Genomic DNA, 26178 nt, shown 5'->3' on the forward strand with positions numbered 1-26178 from the left:
TTGAAAATAAGAACTGCCTTCAAATAGTTGAAACATGGGAAATATTCTTCCCTATCAGTAATGATTTTACCTTTGCTTTTCCACATCTGACCAATGTTCCCATGAAAGCAATATTGCTCCTGGAAGTGAGGTCTCCATTGGTTGCTGCTGGCTGAGGAGCTGTGGATTTAGAGCAAGGAGCCGTCTCACCTGTGAGACTGGATTCATCAATAGAAAGGTCCACAGCCTTTGGAAACAAAATACAAGGATTAAGTAGAAAGCATTACAATCCTTTGTAAGTAGCTAGAAGTTTTCCAATTTTGACCATTAAAAATACATCCAATTTATTTGTGTGATAAGAAGCCATGTCAAATATCGACCATATTTTAAGAATCAGCAAGGCAACAAGCACTCCTGGAGAATGTTGCAGCACTGCAACGAGCTCTCACTTTGAAGAGTCAAAGTTTACTCATAATTTTGCATTCATGACTGTTTTTCTATAAAACAGTCAGGAGGTTGCAAACTGTGATGTGTTCTGTCACCAAACAAAATAATTAACTGGGAATGTAAGTGCACATACACATTATCCTCCCAACTCTTCCTCTGTCCACTTGCTCCTATAGTGGTCCAATAAGAACTTGCTAACAAAACATTTACTTCATAGTGGGTTTTGTTCACAAAGTCTCTATAGGGAAAACGTTATTCAGGCAACTGTCAGGTAGACCAGAGGACCAGAAGCTGCCTTTTTTTGTTTTAGGTTCTCCTTTTGTGGGTTTTTTTTAGCATGTGGGGACAGGTAGAGAAGGAAAAGTTAAAAATTAGTTAGTCCATATTAATCAGCTGATATATGAAGAAAGTAAAATTTGTGTTGTCTAAATATAATCCAAAACAACATCAACAAAACTTATCAAAATACACATTGAAAAAAAGTCTTTCCTCAGCTGACATCAATTCTTATGTATTAATCTGCTGATTTAAGTGAGTCTTGAACACAAAGTCTGAATCATAAAATTCTGTTGACAAAATCTGAGTAAAATAATTTTGCATTATTAAAAAGTATAAAGCTACTATTGGCGACCATATCACTAAACTTCTAGATAACCTTCTAACAAAAACCAGTGTTGATGGATGCATAATAAAAAACTCAACTGCCAAATCTCTTTAAAGGATATCACTTGCAAAGAGTAAACAAGAACCAGTTACACTGTACTCGGTACCACTACACTATAGCATATTGTCCTGAGGTTTGAGTTGTGGGGATTTCTTGGTGGTTTTTGCTTGTTTTTGTGAGGCCGTTTTTCATTTGTTTGTTTTTCAAGTAGTATGATAACTCTGATGTACTCCAGTTCTACCTGGACAACAAAAGCAACACAGAATGCTAGATCAAAAATAATGTAGTCAATGTTAAAAGAGGATAGTATCTTCAGTGAAGTGCTTTCTAATTAGTCAAATCCCTCTAATTCCTGCTATTGTCTCAAATAGATATCAGTGCAGTACCCATTTTTAAAAGACAGATGCTGTACTAATAAAGGAAAAGGCACACTTGTCAAAAACTGCAATGAATCTTTCAAAGTCATAAAGAATCATTAACTCCAGAAAGTTCTATATTTTTAATTTCTGATGTATTCCTCAGACTCCAAGTTGAAACAGCATGAAGATACCACTTTGCTACTATTCAGATTTAGCCATGAGCTCTGAGACATTTATCATCACTACCAAAAGGAACTGTGTTCAAAGCCTACACTGTTATTATGTACAGTAGTTCTCAATGTAATATTTTGGCTGTAGAGAAGATTACCATAAAACTTGATGGGACCACTCATTAACATACAGAAAACTTCAAGCCAGAAAAAGTCCTCAAATACATTTTGGAAAATAAGATTGCTCTCCCAAGATTAGACTGGTGAAGAAACTTCTTCTCACATGTATGAAAGGGTTCAGAAAGTAAACAGTGCCTAATTACCATTTCTACAATTTTCTAGGACAGCATCACTCCAAATATACTGAAGAGATCTAGTCTTTATCTGAATAGATTATTTCCATTTATTTTTTTAAACCTGCTACTCCATAACAATACCCAGTAGAGAGAAGACGAAAATAAGATTATATGTTCTTATTTTCCAATTATCTGCGAGAGTAAAGCATGGCACAAATTTTCATCTGGTGTAGGGCTACAGACAGCTGAGAAACTTCAAATTCCCCTTCTGCTTTACTTTGTAAGAGGTCCAACCCTGCTGTTATCATAGCATGTTATAAGCTTACAAGCAAGAACGTAGCTGCTGCTGCAACAGCAGTTTCATATCAATGCAGAGAGTACACAATTGTGGGGAAAGGAGAAAAGTGTTTGCAGCCACAAAAGCCAAACCCACTCAAATGCTAACTACACTGCAGGGGTTAACAACAGATGATACAGGCAAATTTCTCAGGAGTGCCACAAATGTGTCCCAGAAACTGGCTCATTTGGGTTTTGTCTACAAAATGAGCACTGATTAATCCAGTATCATTTGTGGCTATACAGCTCATCATATCCAGAAATTAGTTTAACATGCTAGATAGCCCAGATATTGGGCAACCTGAGGATGCCCAATCTGACAGAAAAGTAACGTGACACCATTCAACCAAAACTATCAAAAGCCAGATGAATATACATACACTCCATTTTTAGAGAATCTGCAAGTACTATTATAGTGCTCTTGCTTCAACTTGAGCACTTAGAGCAGTGCTAATATTATAAATCAAATATTTAATAAACTAGAAGACATAACACACACTGATGAAAAAGTGCCTGGGAGAAAAGATTACACTGGCATGATTTCACCATTTTTCTAATACTCCATTATCAGAGAACACTGAAACTATACCCTAGAGATTAATGCAAATGAAGACTCAAAAGCATCTGCACAAGCTGCCAAAATATCTTATAATTCAGAGTAAAAACAATTATGCTACAACATGCTTAACATAGAGAAAAAGTACTCAACCACAATTTTTAAAAATGCATTACTACATAGATTGGAAATTTTTTTTCTTTCATGTCCTGTAACCAGAAACTACATATATTGTTAAGAATCCACAGTTACATTTGGGAACTGAATTATTTCAAAATTTTAATCTAGACAGTTGTGAATTCCAACAATAAAACTTATTGTACTTCATTATGCAGTGGTCATCTTCTCCCCTCTGTCCCAAAAATGTTATTAAATATAAAAGCAATATTAGGTATATACCTCAAATAATCGTAGATCAGCCGGAACTCTGTCTCCAACTGACAGGCAGACTGTATCACCTGGGACTAAATCTCTTGCAAGTGTGTGTTCCACTCTGCCTTCCCGTACACTGTAGGTAACAACATGAAGTGCACAAGAACATCTTTCCTGGCATTTTGTCAAATAAAAGCATTCACACTGTTTATTATGCACTGCAGTGTTCAGAGTTACCGGTTGCAGCAAAATACCATTTCTGTTTTGCTGCTTGTTTCTCAGAAGTTACACATTAGTAGTATCATTTGAAGTGATGAGGGGCAACAAGGTGGGGTAATGTTTCAGGCCCATACAACAGTCTTTAAAATGCGCAAAAGCAAAGCGCCTTCTGTGTCAGCATAACAGCTTCGCATAAAGGCACAAAGTTCATTAAAACCTTTTTGGTTTACTAATTTCAGATTGAATTTAATATGACTTAATTTAGAACTGAAAGGACAAACAATTCCATACCAATGGCATTCTGGAGGCACAAGTTTACTAAGCTCCTCAAGAGACTTTTCTGATCTGTACTCCTGCGGAGACATTAAAAAATAAAGCAGATAATATTTTAAAAACAAGCAAAAGTTAAACAACAATAAGATATAGCTAAATGTACTGATATTTATCTTATTAGCAAAGTTGTATTAAAGTAATATTCCAATCAGATAAGAGATTCCCTTCAACAGTTCTATATTAGGTACTTTAAAAAGCAAATACCGTCCAAACACTGAAAAATGTACAGATTTAAGAATTTGCCTACATGCATTTCTTCTGAAAGAATAGTAGAGGTCCTTTACATTTTCCTTCAATATCTTCAGGGCTTTGTAATACTTGCAGTAATGCTTCTAAACTCAGGGATCAGACACTTTATTAAGTTCTGCAGTTTAATGGGTTAGTATCAAAAATATTGTGTTCATGCTCTGAGCCTCAGGAGAACTAAAATATCACAAGTCATCTATAGCTCAACAGATTACAGAATCAGGGTAAACAAAGACAGAATGCACAAACACAAAGCAATTTTGGTTTAGGCACACACTGAGTATAGCTGTGTATCTATAGAATGAAAAAAAAAAATCATTATTTAGAAAATTACTTAAAGATAACTATTACTTTTTGTAAAATTTCTGTACAAAATTCAAGCCAGAAGTACACTTTATATGAAGTTAAATATTTAAAAGCAGTTCAATGTTGTTTATTCTGAGTGCTTCTTTACAAGTACTCTTTTATGGCTGAGTATAATACCCATATAGACGCATAAATGTCAATGTAGTTAAAGCAGGACAAATCACACACTTTAGAAAAGGCAAAAGAGTTAGATGAAAGCACAGAGCTCTTTACTTAACCATTCACAGCACAATGCATCAAGACAACTACTTCAGTCTTATAAATAGTTTACATAAGAGCAATAATCTTACTTGGACAAGCGCTGTCTTACCTGAACGAAGGCAACTGTAACAACAATGAGTATTGCCTGCAAGGAAACAAAAGTATGTGAGATAAAAGAATTCCAAATGGCCATAAAAGTAAGCAATATGATTTGGAAACAAACTGCTTCATGTTAAAAATCACTCTTTTTCCCTCCGGTCTGTTATGAAAGTGATGCCATTACCTACTTACGTCTGCTGTAGTGATGTCCAAGAACTCAATAACCTTATTTTACTATAAATAAGTTGAATAACTAGAGAGCAGTATTGAAGAAAAACTTCCTCTGCTCTATGTTTCTAAAGAGCAAGAGGCAGCACTGGAGAGAGATCTATGATATAAACAGAAAAATTTGTCTGCACGAAGTGTGAATGGTGTTCTCTGTGAAGAGAATAAAGTTTAAAGGAATTACATGCTAACCAGCTGTGGTTTTATTCAAATAACCAGATAACAGAAGGACTAAGGATGAAGACTAGAGGTAAGGTAGCAAGCTGAAGAACAGGTCTGGAGCCATAAAATATTGCAGAAAGGGGAAAACAAGAGGAGAACGAGACTCAAGCACTCTGTCCAAGACTCCCGACGAGTGAGACAGCACACTGGTTATGCTCCAAAAAGCCAAGGTCCCAGAAATCCCAAACAAAAAAAGAAAACAAACAAACCTGCTCATCAGGAATAATCCAAGATAAGAACTAAGGCCTCAATAGCAGACCTTCATAGTCCCCATTTCACTCACAACTCTGGTCACAACGCATCAACATAAACACCACGGAGGTTCTAAGCACGTGATGTGAAAGTGAGTGAATGGAAAAAACCTACCACAGGAAGTAACAAAGATCTACTTTGTGTAAAGTGAGTGTCATCTTCCCCTTCAACACATTCTCAAATGGATTTTTATTACGTTAATTGAATTTGTTATTCAAATTGAGTTGTTACACTGATTTCTTAAAAGAACCACAACACAACATCCATTAATTAAGACTTTAAAGTACACACTGCAACTACTAAAAAATAATCAAGATATTACTATTTTCCAGGAGAAAAATCACTAATGAATCCAGTACATCTGCCTTATTTGTGATTAGCATCATCAACTGAATATTAGGAAATAACTATATATATTCCACCTTACCATGGAATATTTTCACTGCAGCTACATAGGTTTCTATTGGAGGCAATATTATCTTCTACAGTTCCTGCTACCTGACAGAGATTTGCATTCCCAGCCTCACATCAGCCTCTCTGCTTGTGTCTACGTGCAATGGCTTCCATTAAGAAGCCAAATAACCCCCAAATGGGAAAAGGTCTGTAAATCATTTTTTTTCAAGTTTTCATCAGTTCCCAGTCCAGATCAAAAGTTTTACGATACATTTATATCAGCAGAGCTAAAAAAGACGGCAAAAGCTGCTCAAGCCAGCACTGCCACCAAAATAAATGTCATTGATCTTTGGCAGAAAATTAGTTTTGTTGCTAAGGCTCTGAGCACAAATGTACAGTCACAGAAAAATTACGCTATAATCTGAAAATGAAGTAAAGCAAATATTCACTAGGGGAAAAAGTATGTATTAATAAAAACAAGACTAAATTGTAGGTTAGTCAGACGTTATACCAAAAGCACAGCTGACGAACTTTAACTCAACCGCATTTTTCTCCATGTTTTAAGACACCTCTACCAATGCTCATGTTCAATATTCTTCTCAGGTTGTAGCACAGAATGCAGAAATTACTACTCACACTAATTGCCTTGTTCTTTTCTCATTGCCTTGCATAAGAGGGTTAGGAAATAAGACTTAAGAGCACTAACCATGAAAAACATGAAATAATTCAACTTTCAGCCACAACAATAAATTTCATAATACAATACTTAACTTAAATCAGACTTACAAACGCAACAGACCATTCCAAACTAACACTATATTCAAATTCAAAATTGCATGGTTTTTTTTCTTGAAGAAGCCACACCGTGTAGTTTTCTTTGGAAGATAAATTTTCTACAGAATCAGAAGGGTTAGGAGCAAACCTCCAGTTATCTTGAATTAATTACAAAAATAAAACTCAAACACAAAGAGTTCAGAGATTAGTCGAGGCAAAAAGCAGCCATAACTTGCCCCTAATCATGCAGAAATCCCTATTTTCAGTTTTATCACCTATCACCCCGAAGAGGTCAAAAGCATTAATATTTTGTTCTCTGTGTCACTTTCAATGACAAATATTTATCGGTACTATATTTGCTCACAAGTTCAGCACCCTATTTAACTGCAAACTTCTACAAAAAAAAACCCATAATTTCAACTTCTACCTTCCTTTTGCTACTTCTAGAGGGTTCAGGTTACATTTCTTTTTCATGTTTTAAAAGATTACTTCTTTCAAGTAAATTCATAGAAGGCTTATGTTCATTTCAATTTGAAATTAAAGCATAATTTAAGACAAAAATTACATAGAAGACACCAAAATTTGTTCCTCAGAACAAACACCTAAAGACAGGTATTTCAACCATCAACGGAAGCGTAAAGATGCAGCCAAATAACTAACAGATGATGTATTTTGGTACATATTACTGCTAGCAGTTAAGAAAAAAACCAAATCCAGTCACAAGCTTAACAGATTTAATGACAGCATACAAATCAAATTCATTAATTAGAATCAAATGACACCATCCCACACTGGTATTCATGCGATGTTGAAAGCATATGTGGTCGCACATTCAGAAATACTCTCAGAGATGATAAAATTTTAGTTCCTTACCACAGTGATACTGACAGCATCATCAAACTGATGCATTAAAACACTGATGACTGCAGATGCCAGGAGAAGCATAATAAGGGGATTTTTAAACTGAAATGAAACAGAACAGTAATTCAGCAATACTCTTGACTTGTTTTGTCTACATCTCAAAGCACATCTGAGCTATTTTTTGAACATATTATTCTATCATTAAAATATTTCTAACCTACCAGTGCAAACAAAAGCTGATTCTGTACAGTTCAGATTTTACTTGAGGTTTTTTCTAAATATCAAAGTCCTTGAGTAGCCCATACTGAATACATAACAGGAGAACAGTGTTCCTTACATTTCTTGATTTGCATCTAAAGTAACAATAATAATGTCCTGTATTTGTTTGTACTGTATTTAAACACACAAAAAGAAACCTGAAATATATCCAAAATGCCCTTGAGGTAACAAGCTGACCCTGTTCCCAGAAAGTGATCATTATCAAGTCAGCACTGTATTTCATAACGTTCAATTTGTTGGGTTTTGTTTCACAAGACAAAAATTTTCCTTTCAGATCATACAGTTTACTCAGATTTCTAAGACCAATATAAAGGATCTTGCTTCTACATGACAACTGGTTGCTAACATGGCCATTTTTTTGAGAAATCTTACCAAAAAGAACATTCCTACAACTAAGCAAAGAACGTTCTAACAGCACACGATAAGCACATTCAAACCAAATATGCATCTTAATAAATCCTAACTAAAATAGACTTAGATAATACATGTTAGAAGTGTTCTGATGCATCTGACTAATTTGACACTACACGTGGTAAAATAAAGCATTAATGCCAGAAGACAGCTAGTATGTTCCCACCAGCCCAGTGCTGACAATCTTTTTAGTCACTCCCAAGTAAAACAGTTTCTCTAAAATTAACCACCTACTACTTCAAGGTTTACTTTAGAACATAACTGGACTGCTGCTCAGATAACGTGCAGGAAATACGGACCAGAGTGGTTAACATTAAAAATAAATTAGAAAAATCAGCTGTGTGAAAAGTTGCTGTAAATATCTTGTGTAGCTGGAGGATGGGGTGGGGGGTGAGACAGGAGAAAGTATTGATACTTTCACACCATTCTGAAAAGCCACACATGCTCATACATATGTGTGTATATATATATGTGTGTGTGTGTGTATGTATATTTTATATATATATATATATATATATATATATAAAAGAATATATTAAAAAAATCACACTGATAGGAAAAAAATTGACACTTTACTTTCGCCAGTCCTTCTTAACACCAGAATCAAGGCTGGCCCATATCCCACCCTCAGTTCAAAGGCAGCGGTTTTGCTTCATAAAATTTCCTTTGTCTGTCAAGTTATCCCTACTTCATGTTCCATTTAAATATTTACCAACAGTTCTAAGCACGTGTGTCTGACCTTGATCCATGCTCAAGCCTTTGCCTACAGGGAACTTTATTCTGCTTCTCCAGCCCTCATGCTAGTTACGATTGGTACCCTTTGACTAGTTATGAACATATATTGAAGAACAAATTGTGATTAAAACACTGACATGTACCCAATTAAAAGCTTTTACGATAGGTAAATTAGATACAAATTATAAAAGTCACAATCTCCTATTCTGTTAGAGTTTCCCCACTTTAATCAGAATATGTTCATGCACATAAAAGCTCAGTAATAAAGAGCAAAACTAGTGACAAGTATTAAAACCAAAAAGTAGAAAGGGCAAAAATTGTAACCTGGGAAATATATTTTTTCCACAGTGGTTCATCTTCACTAATATCAAATTCATTCCATCCATGGAATGCCCGTCTATGACAAACTTCACAGTTTTTTAAGCCATTCTGAAGATTCGCCTATTAAAAGACGCAAAGAATAACACAGTCAGCAATTATACTGGTAAGCTAGACTTCAAAATAAAATTTCAACACCAAAATATATAGCCTTAGATTATAGAAAGGTGGCCAATATCAGAAAAACAAACTTAGTACTCATGTTTGTAAGACAATAAAAGCTAATAAATAATAGATAAATAAATAATAAAACCACTATTATTTTAAAACTCTATTTGGCAGTACTTAAGAGTACTTCAACAAAAAATTCACAGAACTACAGAAGCAGATGCTGTTTCGTATCTCGAAATTATTGTTGATCTTCTCTGCAGGAAACTCTTCAGCAAGCCAAACTACAGGCATAGTTCAGACTCTTGAGGATTATGTCAGGAGTTCAGTTATGCGGCCAAATGCCACAGAAGTAGCTTCGAAGTCTGGAGTTGTCAGTGACCAACATTTATCATGGTGTACTCCTCAAGCAGTCAAGCATACAGAAAATCAAAAAATATCATCTATCACGAAAATTAACCCAGATTCAGTGGTTCGTAAATCTGTCAATGGGTAGCTTTCTCAATCCTGTTCCTCCACTTAAAAGGGGGGCTACCGAAATAAATTAAGGACGTTAAGGATTCCTTAGAGAAATGGAAGCAATTGCTATGAAAAACAGAGCAGAATTTTATGGGAAGACTGACTCTAGGAGTGTTATTAACAAAAAGCAATCTTCAAAGCATACAGAAATCTGACCATTTTCAAGTCGAATCTCAACTCCCCTCCAGAAAACTTGATTATTTTGAAAACATTAGAGATTACAGCATTTTGAGTAACAATTTAAAAATCAACATGCTTTTAGAAGCAGACAACAGTTAATATCAAACTGCGTGACAAAGCATAGACTTTCAATGACAAGATCTCTGCTTAAGAATATCAAACTTATTGTTTGGTAACATCAGAGCATTCTTACGAGATACAAAATCACTTACTTGCAGAATGCTTGCAACTTCATCAACTGGCAATTCACTGGCTTTTTTTGAAGACAGTACAGGAATCATTGTCTCATTGTCACCATCAGGGATTTTTTGAAGACGTGCAACCTAAGAAACAAAACCAAAGTCTGAAGGGAAGGTGAACACTAACATTTCATTTCAAACAACATATACCAGAGCAATGTAGTTTTAATGCCATTAAAAGACAGTTTTTGATAACCATTTGCTCTTCAAAAACAGCCTGAGAATTCAGCTTATTTTCACACAGTACCAACTGCAATAATAAAACAAAATACTGGACATGCAACTGCAAAGACTAATTTCTGTAACCATGTGTTAAGTGATGACAAAGATCCTAACAGTTAAATATATTAATAATCCTTTAGCTCATTATCATCAATAGCTGGTCAGAAAGTAATCACTCCAGATAAATGTCACTCCCTGCCCTTACTTTCTACTCATTAATAAAGGTGATCTAAGCAGGCCTAGTTACTTTTTCTTGTACACAAAGAACAGAAAAATAATATTAAGAAAACATCAAACAAGAGCACAGATGCAAGTGAAGTCATAAAACTTGACTACAGTACAAAACCTTCAAGTCAGTGCTATAAAAAGGAATGTTTTCCTGTAATTTTAGGAAGTTAAAATTTTATGACCTGCAGAAGAGTGCAATAGCAACATTGATCGCACAGCTCAGCACTGCTTTGACATTTAATGAAGCTTCCAAGTTTCTGCATTCTTGCTTATTAAATGAGAAGCTGGATAGTCCTTCTTCCCCCTCACTACCTTACTGCAACCACAATTAATATCTCATTCATCTTTCCATATACGCATCCCCCCCCCTCCACTAACTGGAATACACCAAACATGCAAACATGCACACCACAGAAATGGTTTTCCTATTATACTTGCACAGAATTTAATAGGCAGGTTTATGCTTTTATACAAGAAAATAATTATTTTTTAATCTCCTCTATGGATGCTGAGACTTAAAATATAAGATAAAGTACTTAAAGATGACAACACATTAAAAGATTCCAGCATTTTTATGCCCTAAAAAAGGTATAACAATCTTCATTTCCTATATTGCACACTGTTTGTCATGTATTCAAATATGATAACCGAGATTAATTCAACTCAATATTTGTTCTTCTACCTGCTTACCTAAATAGACTCCACAAAGACTTCGTCCCGGGGAACCAAGGGAACAATGAACAAAGGTGAAAGTGCTACAAGTTGGAACTCACACGCTTTCACTTTTCAAAAGAAACCCTTGGAAATCAAACCAACCAACAAGATTTGCTCCTCATTGCAGCTCTAAGAAAGCGGCTCTAGAGACTGAGAGGAAGAGCGGGGTGATATGTGGCATGGGTTTGATCTCTTGGGTGGGTGGAATGGCAGAACTGCACCTTAACACCGTGTCTACTGGCCTCCAAAGAGATGGAGCCCCTTGGACCCCACTCAGCTTTCTGCAGCCTGAAGCCAACAGGACTGAGCAGCTGGAGTGCAGCTCAGCGAAGGCCCAAGGACAAAAGCTCAGCCACATCTCCACTCCAGTTCCCATATTTCATTCCACTGAGAAAGCTTTGTTTTGTTCCTTACTATCCTTTTAATGACGCATTTATGTAAATACCAGAGCTGGAAAGTCTGTGGACAAAATGTGCGACTTAAAGATGCTTTAGTGTTGGTTAGGTACTTACTGAAACCTTAAGCATACACACTGATCTAAGTCTTCTGCAAAATGATGGTGAATACACATTATTCTACACTAATACCTAGCAAATTAGCATTTTCAACTAGTTTTACATGTTTCAAATTAGACAGGAAATTGGATGAAAAAATATTGCAGCCATGGTTCAACAAAATTACAGACTTTTCTTTCTCAACATCTTACGTATATTAGAAGAATTACTGCTTTCAACATCAGAAGAAAAACAAAATCGCGACTATAATTCTATTGTTAACAAAGGGTTTCCTTACAAAATCTGATGACAACAAGGCCTTACACCACCATGGTTTCACTATTCTGGACCAGAGGGACATATATTTGCTCCACAGTCTAAGGTTCCTCAGAGCGCACAGCATCATAAGATTCCTGCTCCAAAACAGAACTACATTAAAGCAACTTAAGCTGACCAGAATAGCAACAGAATAGCAGGTATTTTGGTTAGGAAGACGACAGACATTGTGACTCTAAACCTTCCAAAATACTCTATGACACATACACGTTCAGTTCTCAAACTTCATCATGGGAGTGATGTATCATCACAACCATTCTTAGTCTTCCATGCAGACAGGAAAACTTTGGCTAAATGTACCACTACTTCTACCAGCATCCATGGAGCACTTGATGCTCACGAGATCCAGTCCCTAGGAAGAAAGAATTTTATTTAAATCTGCTTTGCAGAATCTTCAATACGTGTCATGCCTATCTGCAGGTAACAAATGAATTCTGCCATTAAGAACATACACAGTTACGGATGCTGTTGAGGCTACACATACAAATCAATATTAAGTATAATCACTTCAGTTCTCAGGAGATTGCTATTGGAGATGACTTTTCGTACTTTAAAAGTTTGTAGTCCATTTTCTTCAGATTTTAACCTTACTTGTCATTTTTCTTCAATCCCAAACCTTCCTAAGCCAAATTTTGCTACAATCTCCTCTCCTGATAAAACACTGTACGGAATTACTAGCTCATGTTATTTTCTTTAAGGTTTCCTGTCCTAAGTACTATCTCTTGCTTCTCACTGAAAATAAAGAGGACATTCATGGTATTAGCTACCAGATGCCAGTTCAGGGCTGAAAACCATTAAGCCTAAGTGCTGCTTCAAAATAAACCACGAAACACATTATTTTGACCAAGATGACTCCACATTCTGAACAAAAATGCTGAGCAACCAAGCTTTCCCAGTAAGAGTAGGCAGAAAAAAAAAACTGACAACCATCACAATTTTTAGTGCTGAGAAAAATCTTTTTCCCTATACCAACTGACATGGCTGCTAAACACAAATAATTTCAAAAAGGGATATGTAACTAATAATTTCCCTAATATTATCAATCAGGGCTTCAGAAAGCGTAATAACAAGCTTTTAAACGATATTTTAATAAGTTAAATATCCTTCAACAGAAATATTCCAATACTCTTAGAGATCAGGCTTTTCTAAATAAATCTTCATTAGCATGGTGGAACTCTGCTACAACAAAGCCTATTTTGACCGCCTTTTTGTGACAGACTCAAAGAATCTTTGATTTTGAATGTGTTTCATTCATATTATCTTCTGCTTCTACAAAGAACATTGTACTGTATGCAATAAAAAAAGAATCTACAGAGAAAATCTGGTGTAGGATTAGAAAAATAAAGGCTCAGAAAGTCTGTTTATAGCCAGCTCCTTTCTCTAAGGCAAAATTACATATCATAAGGCAATTCTGGATAGATTCTCATCTAACTGCTCAAAAACCTCTACAATCTTTGTAAACTGCACTTGTAGTTCAGGAAATAACAGTTTCAAATACCTAACACTTTGCCTTGGATTAAATGCAATTGCTTAGTCCATGAGAAACTGATCACTGTTCCCTTCATCATTACCATCCAAAATATAAAGCGAGTTACCCCAACAGATTTAGATCAAAAAAGCTAGTTGGAAAAAGTGCTTGCTATCTGCTGAAACAGATAACCATACACAAGCAAATAATTTTGTCTTTCCTATGCGTTACTTCTACAAAGCAAGAGAAGGACTTCTTATTCAATACCGTCAGAAAGTGCTCTCCAGTCCTTTGCGCTGCTGCTCAGACCTACAAACTGGAAACCTGGGCTTCTGCATCACCTTTTAGTGTATCCAACAGAAGTTATCCCCAAAATCACAGTGTTCTATATCAAAGGAGTCAACCCACATATAATAAGCTATATTCCCATCCTATGTCACAATTAATTTTCAAGCAACTCTCATTTTGTACCTTAAAACACTTTAGTACCTCATTGCAGGCCAAGTTTTTATATGGTTAATTGGGCTAAGAAATTATACTGGCCGATGCTTCTATATCAGACAGGCAGCACGTACATGACTGCTGAAATTTTTGGAGCCACAAATACAGCGTCCCATTCCCTGCTTGCAGCTAAATCTCCCAAGGAACAAAGCAGCAGGATGCTAACTAACAAAAACAAATAGCTGCCTCAGGAAGGACTTTTCTTGGACCATTTCCAACATACACACCACCATTTCTAGGCCAAGAAACATGCATCAATCATACAACCACGGAACAGTGACCAAAGTACATTTATCAAAATTAATACAAATTAGTCTGGAAGCCTTACACTACCAGAAATTCAGAGTTCCCCTGTGTTCCCTCTAAAGGAAAATTCTAGTTAATAGTAATGTCTGTTTCTTCTTCTTCATACACTACAAAATTCTGCCCACCCTCTTACTACCATGACCAATACCAAGTACCAACAACTTACCTCTATCACTCTGTTTCTCAGCTCAGCTGGAACAGTCCATTATCAACCAGCAGGGCTCACTGACATTTTACAACTATTTTTAAGGGGAAATTTTGGCTTTGCTATGCACATAATGCAAATGGCAGCATCTACATTCACTGAGAGCTGTCTAAAAAATTTGGAACATTCTCACAGCAAAATTTTTTTTAGTCAAACTTGTGAGAAAAACACTTCAGCTAATTAGCTACTATGAAGTCCTGTAAATGTTATATGTAGTTACTCAGTTGACCTACAAGTGCAAAACACAAAGGTGGTGTAAAAACAAAACTACCAAGGACAGTAAAATTTTAAAAAGAGATGTTTCAAAAGCAATGACATTTAAGTTGAGGTAATTAAAGAGAAATACTGATTCTTTGCGAAATTCCTTTAGAAACCTGAAAGACAAGAATGCATCCGGGTTTGGGCACTCTACTCAGAAAGAGCTGTTTACCCTCCCCACAAGAAGCCTCACTGGCAAACTGCAAGTTAGTAGAGCCAGTTCTTGGGAAACACCGCGGCACAACTGGAAATGTAAAAAGAAGACTGGAAGCATTGACTCTGCATGCTTTCCAGTATTTGCCTCCTAACCACACCTATCACTTTGTTCTTAATCTTCCCCTCCATCTGAACAGGTGATTTGGTCCATTTAAATCTACCCCATCAATCCCTGGAAAACCCAACCCCTTTCAAGTCAACTCAAGTAATACAAAGACCTTGTGACTTGTTTGTTAGTGATCGACCTGTAAAACTATTATTGTACAACCAGCTAGTGACTCACACCCAGATACACGCCTTTGTATCATGGATCCTCTGTGATTACTACTGAATCATACTGTGTTTAATCAACAGTAAAATGAATGTATACATAATCAATGTGCATTTAATCTTAAGTATATGTACAGTACATTGTGTTTTCCACTTGAAATATTACATGCACCTGCTAAGGAACTGCAGCTTTATTAATAAGATGAGGACATTAAAGCATATTATCCAAGGGACACTTCAAAGCCTACATTCCAGAAAGAACTGCTTTCAGTGATTAATGAATCTGTACTGTGAGTGAAACCCCATGAGAGTATTAGTGCACTCAGAGCAGACAAGATCTACAATGCGTCATGCTCAGGCCAGAGACCCGTCCAAAGCTGTATCATCTCAGGGCACCCAGCATCAGAAAGGATCCCTTATTTTATTACCTACTTTGCTACCACCTTTTCTGAGTTAGTATTAGTAATCTGCCTTGCAAGTGTTTGTGCCTTTCTTATCAGGATCCTGAAAGAACCAACACTTCCTCATCCACTAAAGGAATAAGCTTCCATTTTTCACCTACCTTCCCCACACTGGAAATAATGACAGTGTTCACCAACATAACAAAAAGGTGTTTCACTGAAAATAAAAGAGAGTTACAAGCTTCCCATTTCCTGAATTTTCTGTATGATCAAACTAGATGTCATGTATACTAAAAGGTTTAGAAAGCTCAGATCCTACTAAGCGTGTTCTTCTTCAGTTCTGCACAATTTGGAGCCAGGATGGTGGGTGCAGAGGGGTAACAACAGATCAGCTCCTGGAGAAATTTGTGCACACCGCAGCATAATAAAATACCAAGTGCTTACCTCTTCTGCGCTGCCTGGCATCCTCAAAGTACACAGGGCTAGAGATCAACTAGATGCCAATGGGCACAGAGGCCGAGGTCTCTGTGTGTGTGCACAGGGACTATGGAAACGGCTCCTGCTGAACAAACACTCTCAGCTGTGAAAACTATCTTTAAGGAAAAAAAAGACTCTACCCAGAAGGGAAGTAATCCTCTTTTCTGTCAGTTCTGTCAGATATGAAGCATCAGTGCAAAGTCTTGCCTACTCATTGGGACATGGTGGCTAGAAGTTTTGGAGATACATATCTTTAGCCATCTTATCGCCCACCTTCAAGCTCTCCATTTAAGTAGGTCATTGCTCAGCATCATGACTGTGATTGCACAGAGTCACTTTATAGCAATGACCTTAAAAATATCTATTTCACTAGATGTTCCTGCCGTCTTTGCCCCTCCCACTTGTCTAGGAGACAAGTTGCTCCTGGAACCTCAACACAGGTCCCAGTCGCAGAACAGTGACTGTGTGATGACAAGGCACGGGAAAAAGCCAAGCCCAAAAAGCGTAAAAGCACTAGGCATGGTCAATAGATAGAGTAAGTCCCAGACCAGCTGCACATCCAGAAGCAAACTCCTGATGCACAGCAGGATTCCAAAAGTGGAGGAAGAGCAGAGCCCTCAGACCATTCTGGAACGAGGAACGCCCAATGTGGTTGTGACTATGATGCAACTTCCTCTGTGAAATTCCACCAGATCTTAACAGAAATGACATCTCCAGCTAAATTCACCAAGTTATGCCAATAGAAGACGCATGTGGAAGTAACTGAGTGTGGCAGATACAGATTTAATAAAATAAATAAAAATCAGGGCAACCAAGTTCACAAACTCTAAATGCAGACAAGTCACAAACATAGCCTGATTAAGTAATTTTCATTTCTTTAATGTCTTATTCTTGTATTTTGAACTAATTTATCTATATTTTAATGATGTCCAGAAAATCTGAATTTATATTCAGGAAGGCTTCACCTATACCAACTGCACTCAGATAGCTGTTCATACCTCATATATGACTAAATCACAAAGACTGATTACTTCCTATACTCTCAACACACAATTTCTCTCATAATCCTCAAAATCCTGTAAATTTACATATGAAAAACACGTTAATATTGTGACTGGCCAATAAACCATTATTAACAGAAGGCTCAGAGGAGACGGGCAAGGGCGATGCACCCATGAAGCTCAGGAAATCACATAGCGTGGGACTAACCAGAGCTATTGCAAAGAGGCAAACCTAATCTCACCACAGTGGGGACTGGAAGGTGGCCTTTGCTTTGGATAAACAACTATGTCAGCTGAGTGGATCAGATGGTGGTGTAGATGTTTCTCCCTGATTTCATCAAAAGAATGTGAATGCCTGAGTTAGTCAGACCTGCATGGGAGGACATATATGTGGCTCAGCCCAACACATGCACAGAACAATCAACAAAATTTCAAGGAGTGCAACAGGGTTGAGCTGGTTTCAAGTCACACATCCTTCTTCCAGCAACTAGGGATGACCAGTATCATGATGGTGAGCATATTACAGAGACCAGTAACGGGAATCACACTGGTATTAGGACTAGTGGCAATGGATACGAAGTGGAACACAGGACATTCCACTTAAATATAAGAAGAAACTTCTCAGTGAGGGTGACAGAGCACTGGAACAGGCTGCCCAGGGGAGTTGTGGAGTCTCCTTCTCTGGAGACATTCAAAACCCACGTGGACACATTCCTGTGTAACCTCATCTGGGTGTTCCTGCTCCAGCAGGGCGATTGGACTGGATGATCTTTTGAGGTCCCTTCCAATCCCCGACATTCTGTGATTGCAACTGAACTGAGTATTGCAATTTCTATATTTTGCTAACTTTAACTTACAAAATATATTGACAACATAGTACAAATGTATCATTCTGCTAAATGAGAAATCCCAAGTAACATTAAATACCTTCAAACACACATACATTATGTTAAACTTTACACCCTTTATACCTGCACTGTCTAAAATAACCTGGCCAGAGAGTATTATACTCTGACAAATACCTTTGTGGGAAATAATGTTGCTTTCTTAAAGCAACAAGTGCCAACACTCATTCGACATCAACATCCATGACCGATTTGCAAAAAGAGTATCTTACCTGCCACTGTGAAGGGCTGCCCCCTCACACCCCAAAAGGCTGAAGTCTGGAAACTAATGAGGCACTTGTTTTCTAGCAGGCACTGTTTGCTCAGAAGAAGAAATACTTTTTGAAGGCTTTGAAGTTACTGTCTACTATCTCCATTTGAATTGACTCCTTTAGAGAAGTGTGACTATTTCTCACTTCTGGGGAGACAGCTTCAGCAGCCCTGTATTCTAATATTCAAAGAAATTTGTTCCTATTCAACAGTATTTTAGTTTAAACATTTTACCAGGAGCCCCCACATCAAAGGAAATGCACACAGAAAAGTTCTGTCTCTAAAAGAGCCAGAAGGAAAGAGAAACACTAATCTGCATTAATGAGCTCTCTTTGCAGAGTCATTTCTATCCTGGGAGGTCACATAGTTTCAGCCCCTTGCCATTGTACATTATTTCATAAGACTTTACAGAAAAAGGGCGATATTCAACCTGGCACAGACACCACCCACTAACCAAAGAGATATAAATACCCAAATTACGACAACAACCAAGCTGCCTCAAAAGCCTGAAAAAAAATGCCTTGTCTTCCAGTACTATTTCAGCAGTGCTTAGGACTTTCACTATGGCCAACAACCAGCCATAACACAGAACTGTCCTCCTTGGTACACAACACTTCTGTATTTCTTACTAACTAAGAACCAGAAATCTGAATAATGGCACTGACGATCTTAAATCTCAAGGTTTGAGCAATCTTAAAAGTTGTAAAATATTTAAGAAAGAGATCTATCCTCAAGCACATCTACTTCAGCGAGTATAAGAAAGACTAAGACAATCCATTTAACATTCACATCAACTCTACTATAGTCTATAAAGCTCAAGAACTATTTTCAAGTACTAAAAATATTCAAGTACTAGAAATATCTAAATAATCACTTCTCTGAGAAATACAACTCCACAACCTGAAATGCATCTTACTCTTTCAGGATGTTTCTCCATGTCTTCTTTAATTTAAAAAATAGAAAGGAAAGTAAGACATCTAGTTCAACTGAGGCTACCAGCACAACAGTAAAGCTGAGCAATTTTCTGTAATCATAGTATATTCCATGTGGTTATCCTGCAAGCCTTGTGAATGACAACTGCCCACTCTCTAGCTGGAGAACATATTTCACAAAAATAAGGATACCTTAACCTGACTGCAGTGCTGTAGATTGCAGCAGTAAAGACAACAAAAATTCAGACTAAGTACCGAACACCACGTCTGTCCAAACCACCTCATCTTCCTTTAGCTCATTTCTGTAGTATACAGTTGAGACTTAAGAATGCCCAACATTTCAACTTTGTATTCGATCTCTACAAAAGCTTTTAGAGCATTTAGAGCATTTCTGTATACTCTGGAGGATGTACTATGATGAATTTCAAGCCCGGTTACTGAAAGCCTTGAGATAGTATCAGTTACCAAGAATGCATTGACAGACACATCAGACCAATCTGTATTTGTTTCACCACAATATTCAGCTTTGATTCTTCCTGTTCAAAAAAAAAAAATCCTTGAACACTGGAAAAGTCTGCTAGAACATTTCACACATTTGTCATTACTTATTAATCAGAAGAACAAAAAGATACAGAATCCTAAGCACACACTAAAACGATCAAATCAATGTTAGTGTCTTTATGAAAGCAAAATTTCTGTATAATAGCACTGGGTCAGTTCAGAAACTCATCACCCAAAGAAGAGAACACTGACAGCCATACCTCGCTTGACTCCAAACAGCACACACCTCTGCTTAAATCCCAATCCATGTGAAGCCTTTTAGAAATTGAAGGCCAAAAGTGTCTGGGTCTAAATATCAGTCGTTTATCTCGCCAGACAGTTGCTAACTTTCTAGAACAGAACATTTAACCTTAGAAATAAGATCATATGGCTCTTCTCCATTGGGCTGCTTCTACCTCATATCACTTTAAAGTGCTGAGCTTCCCAAAGTACAGCACTTGAACAGCAAACACTAATAAAGAATTTAGCACCCTGTGATACACTAACATATCCATGACCTGCAGACTTGAGTCGCCATATAATTTTACTAAGCAAAAATGCCAATATAAACATTTGCTCAGTATTTATTTGTTTAAAATAATGAATGAAGCTCCAAGATTCAATCATTGATTATATCCTTGACATCTAGGCATTTACTTCATAATGTGACAAAATAAAATTCTAATTAAAAAAATCCCGAGCTTACTGTTTAAACCAGTTCCCAGGATCAAGCTCTTGTCAGCGCCAATCTAAACAAAAACATAACTTGCTGCATAATTACTATACTTATTGTAATAAGCTTTCTTATAAGGAGTATCAAGAAAGCAGTGACATTGTATTCACCGAGCTTCTTTTTTGTGAATTAGGTATGCAGAAAAAGGTGCTGCAGATAATTTGACTTTAAAATATTTTCAAAGCCTTTGTAAAAGATTCTGTAGGCTGCAATGGTAACCTGTTATCCATTTTATCCTTTCTAATTGTTCACAGTAGAATATTCACAAAACAACTAACTAGAAATAGATGCTTGTTCCAAGTTTATACCTTGATTATTGTATTTTATTTTCCTTCTCTGCATTGTAACTTTATTATTCCTTCTAGTTTCTACAAACCACACTGTAAATGCCAATTTTGTCACCCAGTGTCAATTAGGTATCACCTGAACTCTTTCACCAACTCAAATGCAGGTCTCACAACTAAAATCTACTTATTAAGTTATGTCATTCTTTCAAAATTCCACCGCGATCTACGGGTGAATTGTATGGAACTGAAGCTACAACTAGATACAGAAGTGAGTCAAGCTAAGGGTCTGCTCACGCTAGAAGGAGGAGGTCGCACTGCTTTGTCCCTCACTGTTTTCGGCATTAACTGGACGCTTCATGAGCCCATTCAAGTCACTAATTCAAGAGAAAGCTGAACCGCAGGGGGCCGGGGAAAGGAAGGGCTGGGATCACCTTCTGCCAAGCTGGTAAGCAGACAAACTCAACAGCCAAAACAGCCGACACAACACGTATGACAGCAATGCAGCTGCGAGCAGCATCTTCTTTCAGCAATAATGAGACCATTTCGTTCAGTCCCACAGAAGAGAAGTCCAAGATCACCAAGCACTTGTCAAACTCTTCACCAAGAAAGCAAGAGAAAATGTTTGTTTCTCTTTTCTTAAATTAGCTACCCTGAGAATTGCCTGCATTGGCCTTACAACACTGTCTTTCCTACCTCACTGAGATTATCCCAGAGGCTCTCCACAGAAAGGAGTTACAAATCTAGTATTATAAAATAACTAAACATACATTCTATGATGTCTGAACTCAAGCAGATTCCATGTTAAATCACTTCTACATTATTACAGATAAACATTTCTGATTTATCTGCATGGGAAAAAAGGGGGAAAGGAAAGACTAAAACTATCTAATGCTCCATCAACCAGTCAAATGATAGATTAAAAGATGACACTGATCAATTAAAAAGAAAATCTATGTTTCTAGCACAAGACAAAGGCTACGTTAACTTAGCAGTTGTTTTAAATTATCAAAGCACTGCCAAAAGATACAAAGGTCTCTACTAGAAAAATCTCTCACCTTATCCTCCAAGTTAAACAGAAGAGAGGTGACTTTTTTTGCCAATAGAAGTGTAAAGTATCAGTTTCTAATTTTCTGCAAGCTGCACATGGTAAGAAATAGTAATCAATGAATATTAAAATTCTGGTTTCACCTATTGATTTATTAAGAAATCATCTACACGTCAAAAGGAATGTAAACTGCTGTGATAACACCGATTTCTAGCATTTCCCATCACAAACTTCATTCTGGTTATTTTGGATACTACCATCACCAAACAACTGATGACGCCACTCTGGAACAATTTAAATAGTTTTCAAGTGGCTGCTGTCACAAGCATCCCTTCCTCCTCCTGTGTTCAGTTGCATGTACACACGCTCCACCCATTCCTTGGTACCTACAGCTGCCTAATGCATGATGAGCTGGTCCAGGGTGTGAACTCCCTGCCCTCAAACACCATCATTTATTCACTGATCTTCAATCCACTCGTTTAGCAACAATGCCCATTTTCACCATTTCAGAAAAACACTCATGAAGCTCTTAAGGAAATTCTACTGCACTTCAAGTATATGAGAAACAAAAGCCACTCATTTGGCATCTCAGGATTATGTGAAGAATTAAAGTATCTTTTACAAAGAAAAGAAAAAAATTATTCACTTTTATCTCAGTATTCATCCAATTATCAAAATTATCCTGAAATGCCTACGGACAGCCTGCAGGCTGAAATGAACAGTGGTCTTTGAAGATTAGCTGAAATCAACTAGGGCTCAAAACAAGGAAGATGAAGGAGGATTTCACAATCACCACATGATGTTTTTATTACTTACAGCAAGTCTGGTCTGAGTTTTTTTTACCAACTTTCTACATGGTTTTGGGAAAGTATTTTTGGCTTACAGGTGGGAAAACATTACTGATCTCTTCTGTTAAGCACTTAATGATCTGAAAACAAATGCTACAGAAGGTTTTGGTAAGAAAACAGTACTCCTATTTAATAATTTGTACTTGTAATCATAGCCTGATCTCAGAGCAGAGAAGCTCAAAGTTGATGTGACATAAACTGTGTTCTCTAGTTTTCTACTAAAAGGCAGTATTCTATAAGACAATCCTCAGGAAAACAAAGAACCTGTCACACTCTAAAGATGGTGATAAAATAAAGAAAGAAAAAAAAAAATCAAACTACAATAACAGAAAATTACTTAAAACAGCCTAAAGGCATCAATGAAGAGATTCAAAAATTACAAAGCCTAGTTTGCACTCAGAGTTATGCTGTATCTATGCAAGTTCTCTTGACTACCTACAGTTTAAGAAAAATCTCCATTTATGGAAAGAAGTCACAAATTTCACCTTTCCAAACAGAAATACAAACATGACTCCTGTAAGTCACAGTTTTACTGAGCTAAGCAGAAGTCTTCCTACGGTGGGAAATTCTCTCTCCCCATTACCATGAGACACATGAATTTTTGCGGAAGTTTAATCATCCCAGCACACATGAGAGGAACAATGAAGCCCTGGGACAAAACATTAACCAGCTTAGAGTAAACATACAATACTGCTTATGAAAACTGAATTAACACAGGAAAACATCAGTTTTCCAAAACATCTTATCACTTCCCAAACTTGAATAATCATCCAAATACAGGAAGGAAAAAAAATCTGCCATCTCTTGCTCAATATCAAAACTAAAGAGAATTTCCAAACACAAACTTGCAAAACATTTTATATATATATATATATACACATACATAACTGCAATATTTGTTCTACAAGATTAGAAAGATTCTTCAGTTGTCTCCTCGAGAAAATACATTAAGGATCCTCTCAGGAGTGCTGCAAAGTTCCAATATGAAAGCTGCTAGTCTCTAGCTGTCTCAAAATGTCAACTGGATAGAAAAAGAAGAGCTCAGAAATACCAAGAACAGCCAAAGAGACAGTAGAGAGTTGTAAATATATATGCCAGTCTGGAGACTCTATTATGAGATGGGGGGATGGGGGAGCAGGATGCAGAGGGAAAGTAATTCACATGTTAAGAGAGCCAACTCAGCCCTTATATTCATACTGAAGTTTAGCTTTCCTCCTACCCCATTCTGAAAGCCCTCACCAAGCCATAGCATTTATTCCTGCCTTTGAAATACACATCTGATCATCTTTTATTTTTCCCCCAGATAAAGCTTTTTTAAAAAAATAAATTACTTCTATCATACAAATATTACTAATTTTTAAACATAATTTCTTTATTCCATAAGAAACTTAAGCAATGCCATCTTTGTGCTACCAGCATTCAGAAGAATTAGAACAGGCCACACTATCATACACAACTTGATTATAAACTACATCTATGATATACTGTTTATTTGGTAATAGAACTAAAAGGCATTAAAAGTCTTCCTGCCATTTTAGTTTGGCATGCAAATGTCAGACAGCTACTTCTTTTTCCCCTAAGCGTATTTCTGTTCAATGGCACTATTATCCACTTTGCTTCCCCTGCCCCCAGTGCTGTTCATTCAAAAATCTTTTATTTGCAACGCAGTGACCGAAATGTAAAGGCACAGACACTACTTCTTATCAGCTATCTAGCTTCCCAAAACCAAGATCAATCTGCCAGAAACATTACCCACACTTAAAAATTCCTTCTGTCTGACAAGGTCCGTGCTCTTTATTACAAATATTCAGTTGGAAGTCATGACCAATACGATTAAGAAAATTCTAACATTTTAAAGTTAGAAAAGGGTTCTGAAATGCCAGATTATGATAAACTGAATAGTTTTCAACACAGGTTGGACTTCCCAATTACTACAACTTTCCAGTCATGGAAGACAACCGTACTTCAAACCAGAACAATATCTAATGGTACAAAATAGTTTAGTTAGTCTACCACACAAACTCAATCCAGTTCTTCATTCAAGTCAAACTATTAAAAAAAGTGCCTCTATTTTCAGAATGGGGTGAGAGGAAAAGGAGCTCCTATGTTTCACAGTACAACCTATAGCAAAGGAAATCCAGTGGCCACTGAAAAAACACACTTAACATCTTCAAAGAATACTGATGACAAAAGTGAGGGGTGGGGGGGAAATCAACAGTTCTTTTCTTGCAGATATAGTAATAAAAATAATACATTTCAGAGATTTTCAACACCCAGAGTCAAACAGAACAGAAAAATCGGCGAAGCGCACAAACACTAGCATCCCCGCAAAGGGGCTTTTAAGGCTCCCTGAGCATAAACTAAAGCCCTGCATGGAAAAACTGAAATAACTCCTCAATTAAGTAATTTCCAAATTAGACAAGAAGGAGAAAGCACAACAGAGCAACTCCTTTCAGTACACGGTTTCCAGCTTCATACTACCTCTTTCAATTGGCAGAACTCAAAACTTGAGTACCACGTTTAAATTAAATACTGTTCAAGAGAGCAAAGTTAAGTCATTTTTAAGAACACAGAACATGCACAAAAATACTTCAACACAAAATGCAATTAATGCTTTTTAATTTAGCCATGAAAGACAAAATTTGATAAAATCACATAACCTAAGAAAATACCAAGCAACTAATGCTCAGACAACCCATTCTAAGCAAAACAAGAGATTTCTATTCCAAACACACAGAGCGCTAAAGCACTGAATAGATGTTTGAATACCTGTCAAGCAAAAATAAAATCTGTCTGATAATTAGTTCAACAAACAGCAGTACAAATAAAGAAAAACAGTGGTCCTACAATTCTTAACTACAACATGGAGATCAAAATTCCTACCAAGAGATTAAGACACGAAAGCAACCCTGCAAACCCCTGGAACGGGAAAACATACACACGCACCAGTAGGAGTTGTCACCAAATTGCATGCAAAAATCCTCTTAGCTCCAATGAAGTCAGTGACTCTGATGAGACCTTTACCTTCATTTTCCATCGAAATTGTACTTGAGTCGACAGTTACAAAAGTCTTTAGCGACAGCAGCGCTGGAGCTGAGAGGTGAGGAGAGAGATGCCCCAAGATGCCAGGCAATCACACCGCTCCCTCTGCCCCCACCTGCAGCAACATCTGCAAGAGAAACCAGCGCTAAAAGAGGAAAAATATAATAATAAAAAATATATATAAGTATATATATATTTTTTTAAGTGAACCCTATAGATCTCCACCGCTTTCCATTGGCCAGCACGGAGCAGGCACAGGCACGGAGGGGCCCGCAGAGCTG

At 36.9% G+C, this 26178-nt stretch overlaps 1 protein-coding gene across 6 annotated transcripts in view; it reads right to left on the bottom strand.

Annotated features, from left to right (window-relative positions):
- ATP2C1 (ATPase secretory pathway Ca2+ transporting 1) overlaps nucleotides 1-26178 on the bottom strand; it is an 82945-nt gene that overhangs the window by 24466 nt on the left and 32301 nt on the right. For 3 of the 6 annotated variants that reach the window (XM_082045041.1, XM_082045042.1, XM_082045043.1), the window contains exons 2-9: nucleotides 25880-26024; nucleotides 10193-10303; nucleotides 9120-9236; nucleotides 7383-7472; nucleotides 4654-4689; nucleotides 3690-3751; nucleotides 3207-3315; nucleotides 71-226 (exon numbers count right to left, since the gene is read on the bottom strand). In XM_082045041.1, coding sequence (XP_081901167.1) covers nucleotides 71-226; nucleotides 3207-3315; nucleotides 3690-3751; nucleotides 4654-4689; nucleotides 7383-7472; nucleotides 9120-9236; nucleotides 10193-10303; nucleotides 25880-25885 — 687 coding nt within the window. In that variant the 5' untranslated portion in view covers nucleotides 25886-26024. Of the gene's footprint in view, nucleotides 1-70; nucleotides 227-3206; nucleotides 3316-3689; nucleotides 3752-4653; nucleotides 4690-7382; nucleotides 7473-9119; nucleotides 9237-10192; nucleotides 10304-25801; nucleotides 26025-26178 lie in introns of all 6 variants that reach the window. The other 3 variants (XM_082045044.1, XM_082045040.1, XM_082045045.1) reach the window with 2 other exon arrangements.

This window comes from Streptopelia decaocto (assembly GCF_964273445.1).
Source record: "Streptopelia decaocto genome assembly, chromosome: 2".
In the NCBI taxonomy this organism is placed as follows: domain Eukaryota; kingdom Metazoa; phylum Chordata; class Aves; order Columbiformes; family Columbidae; genus Streptopelia; species Streptopelia decaocto.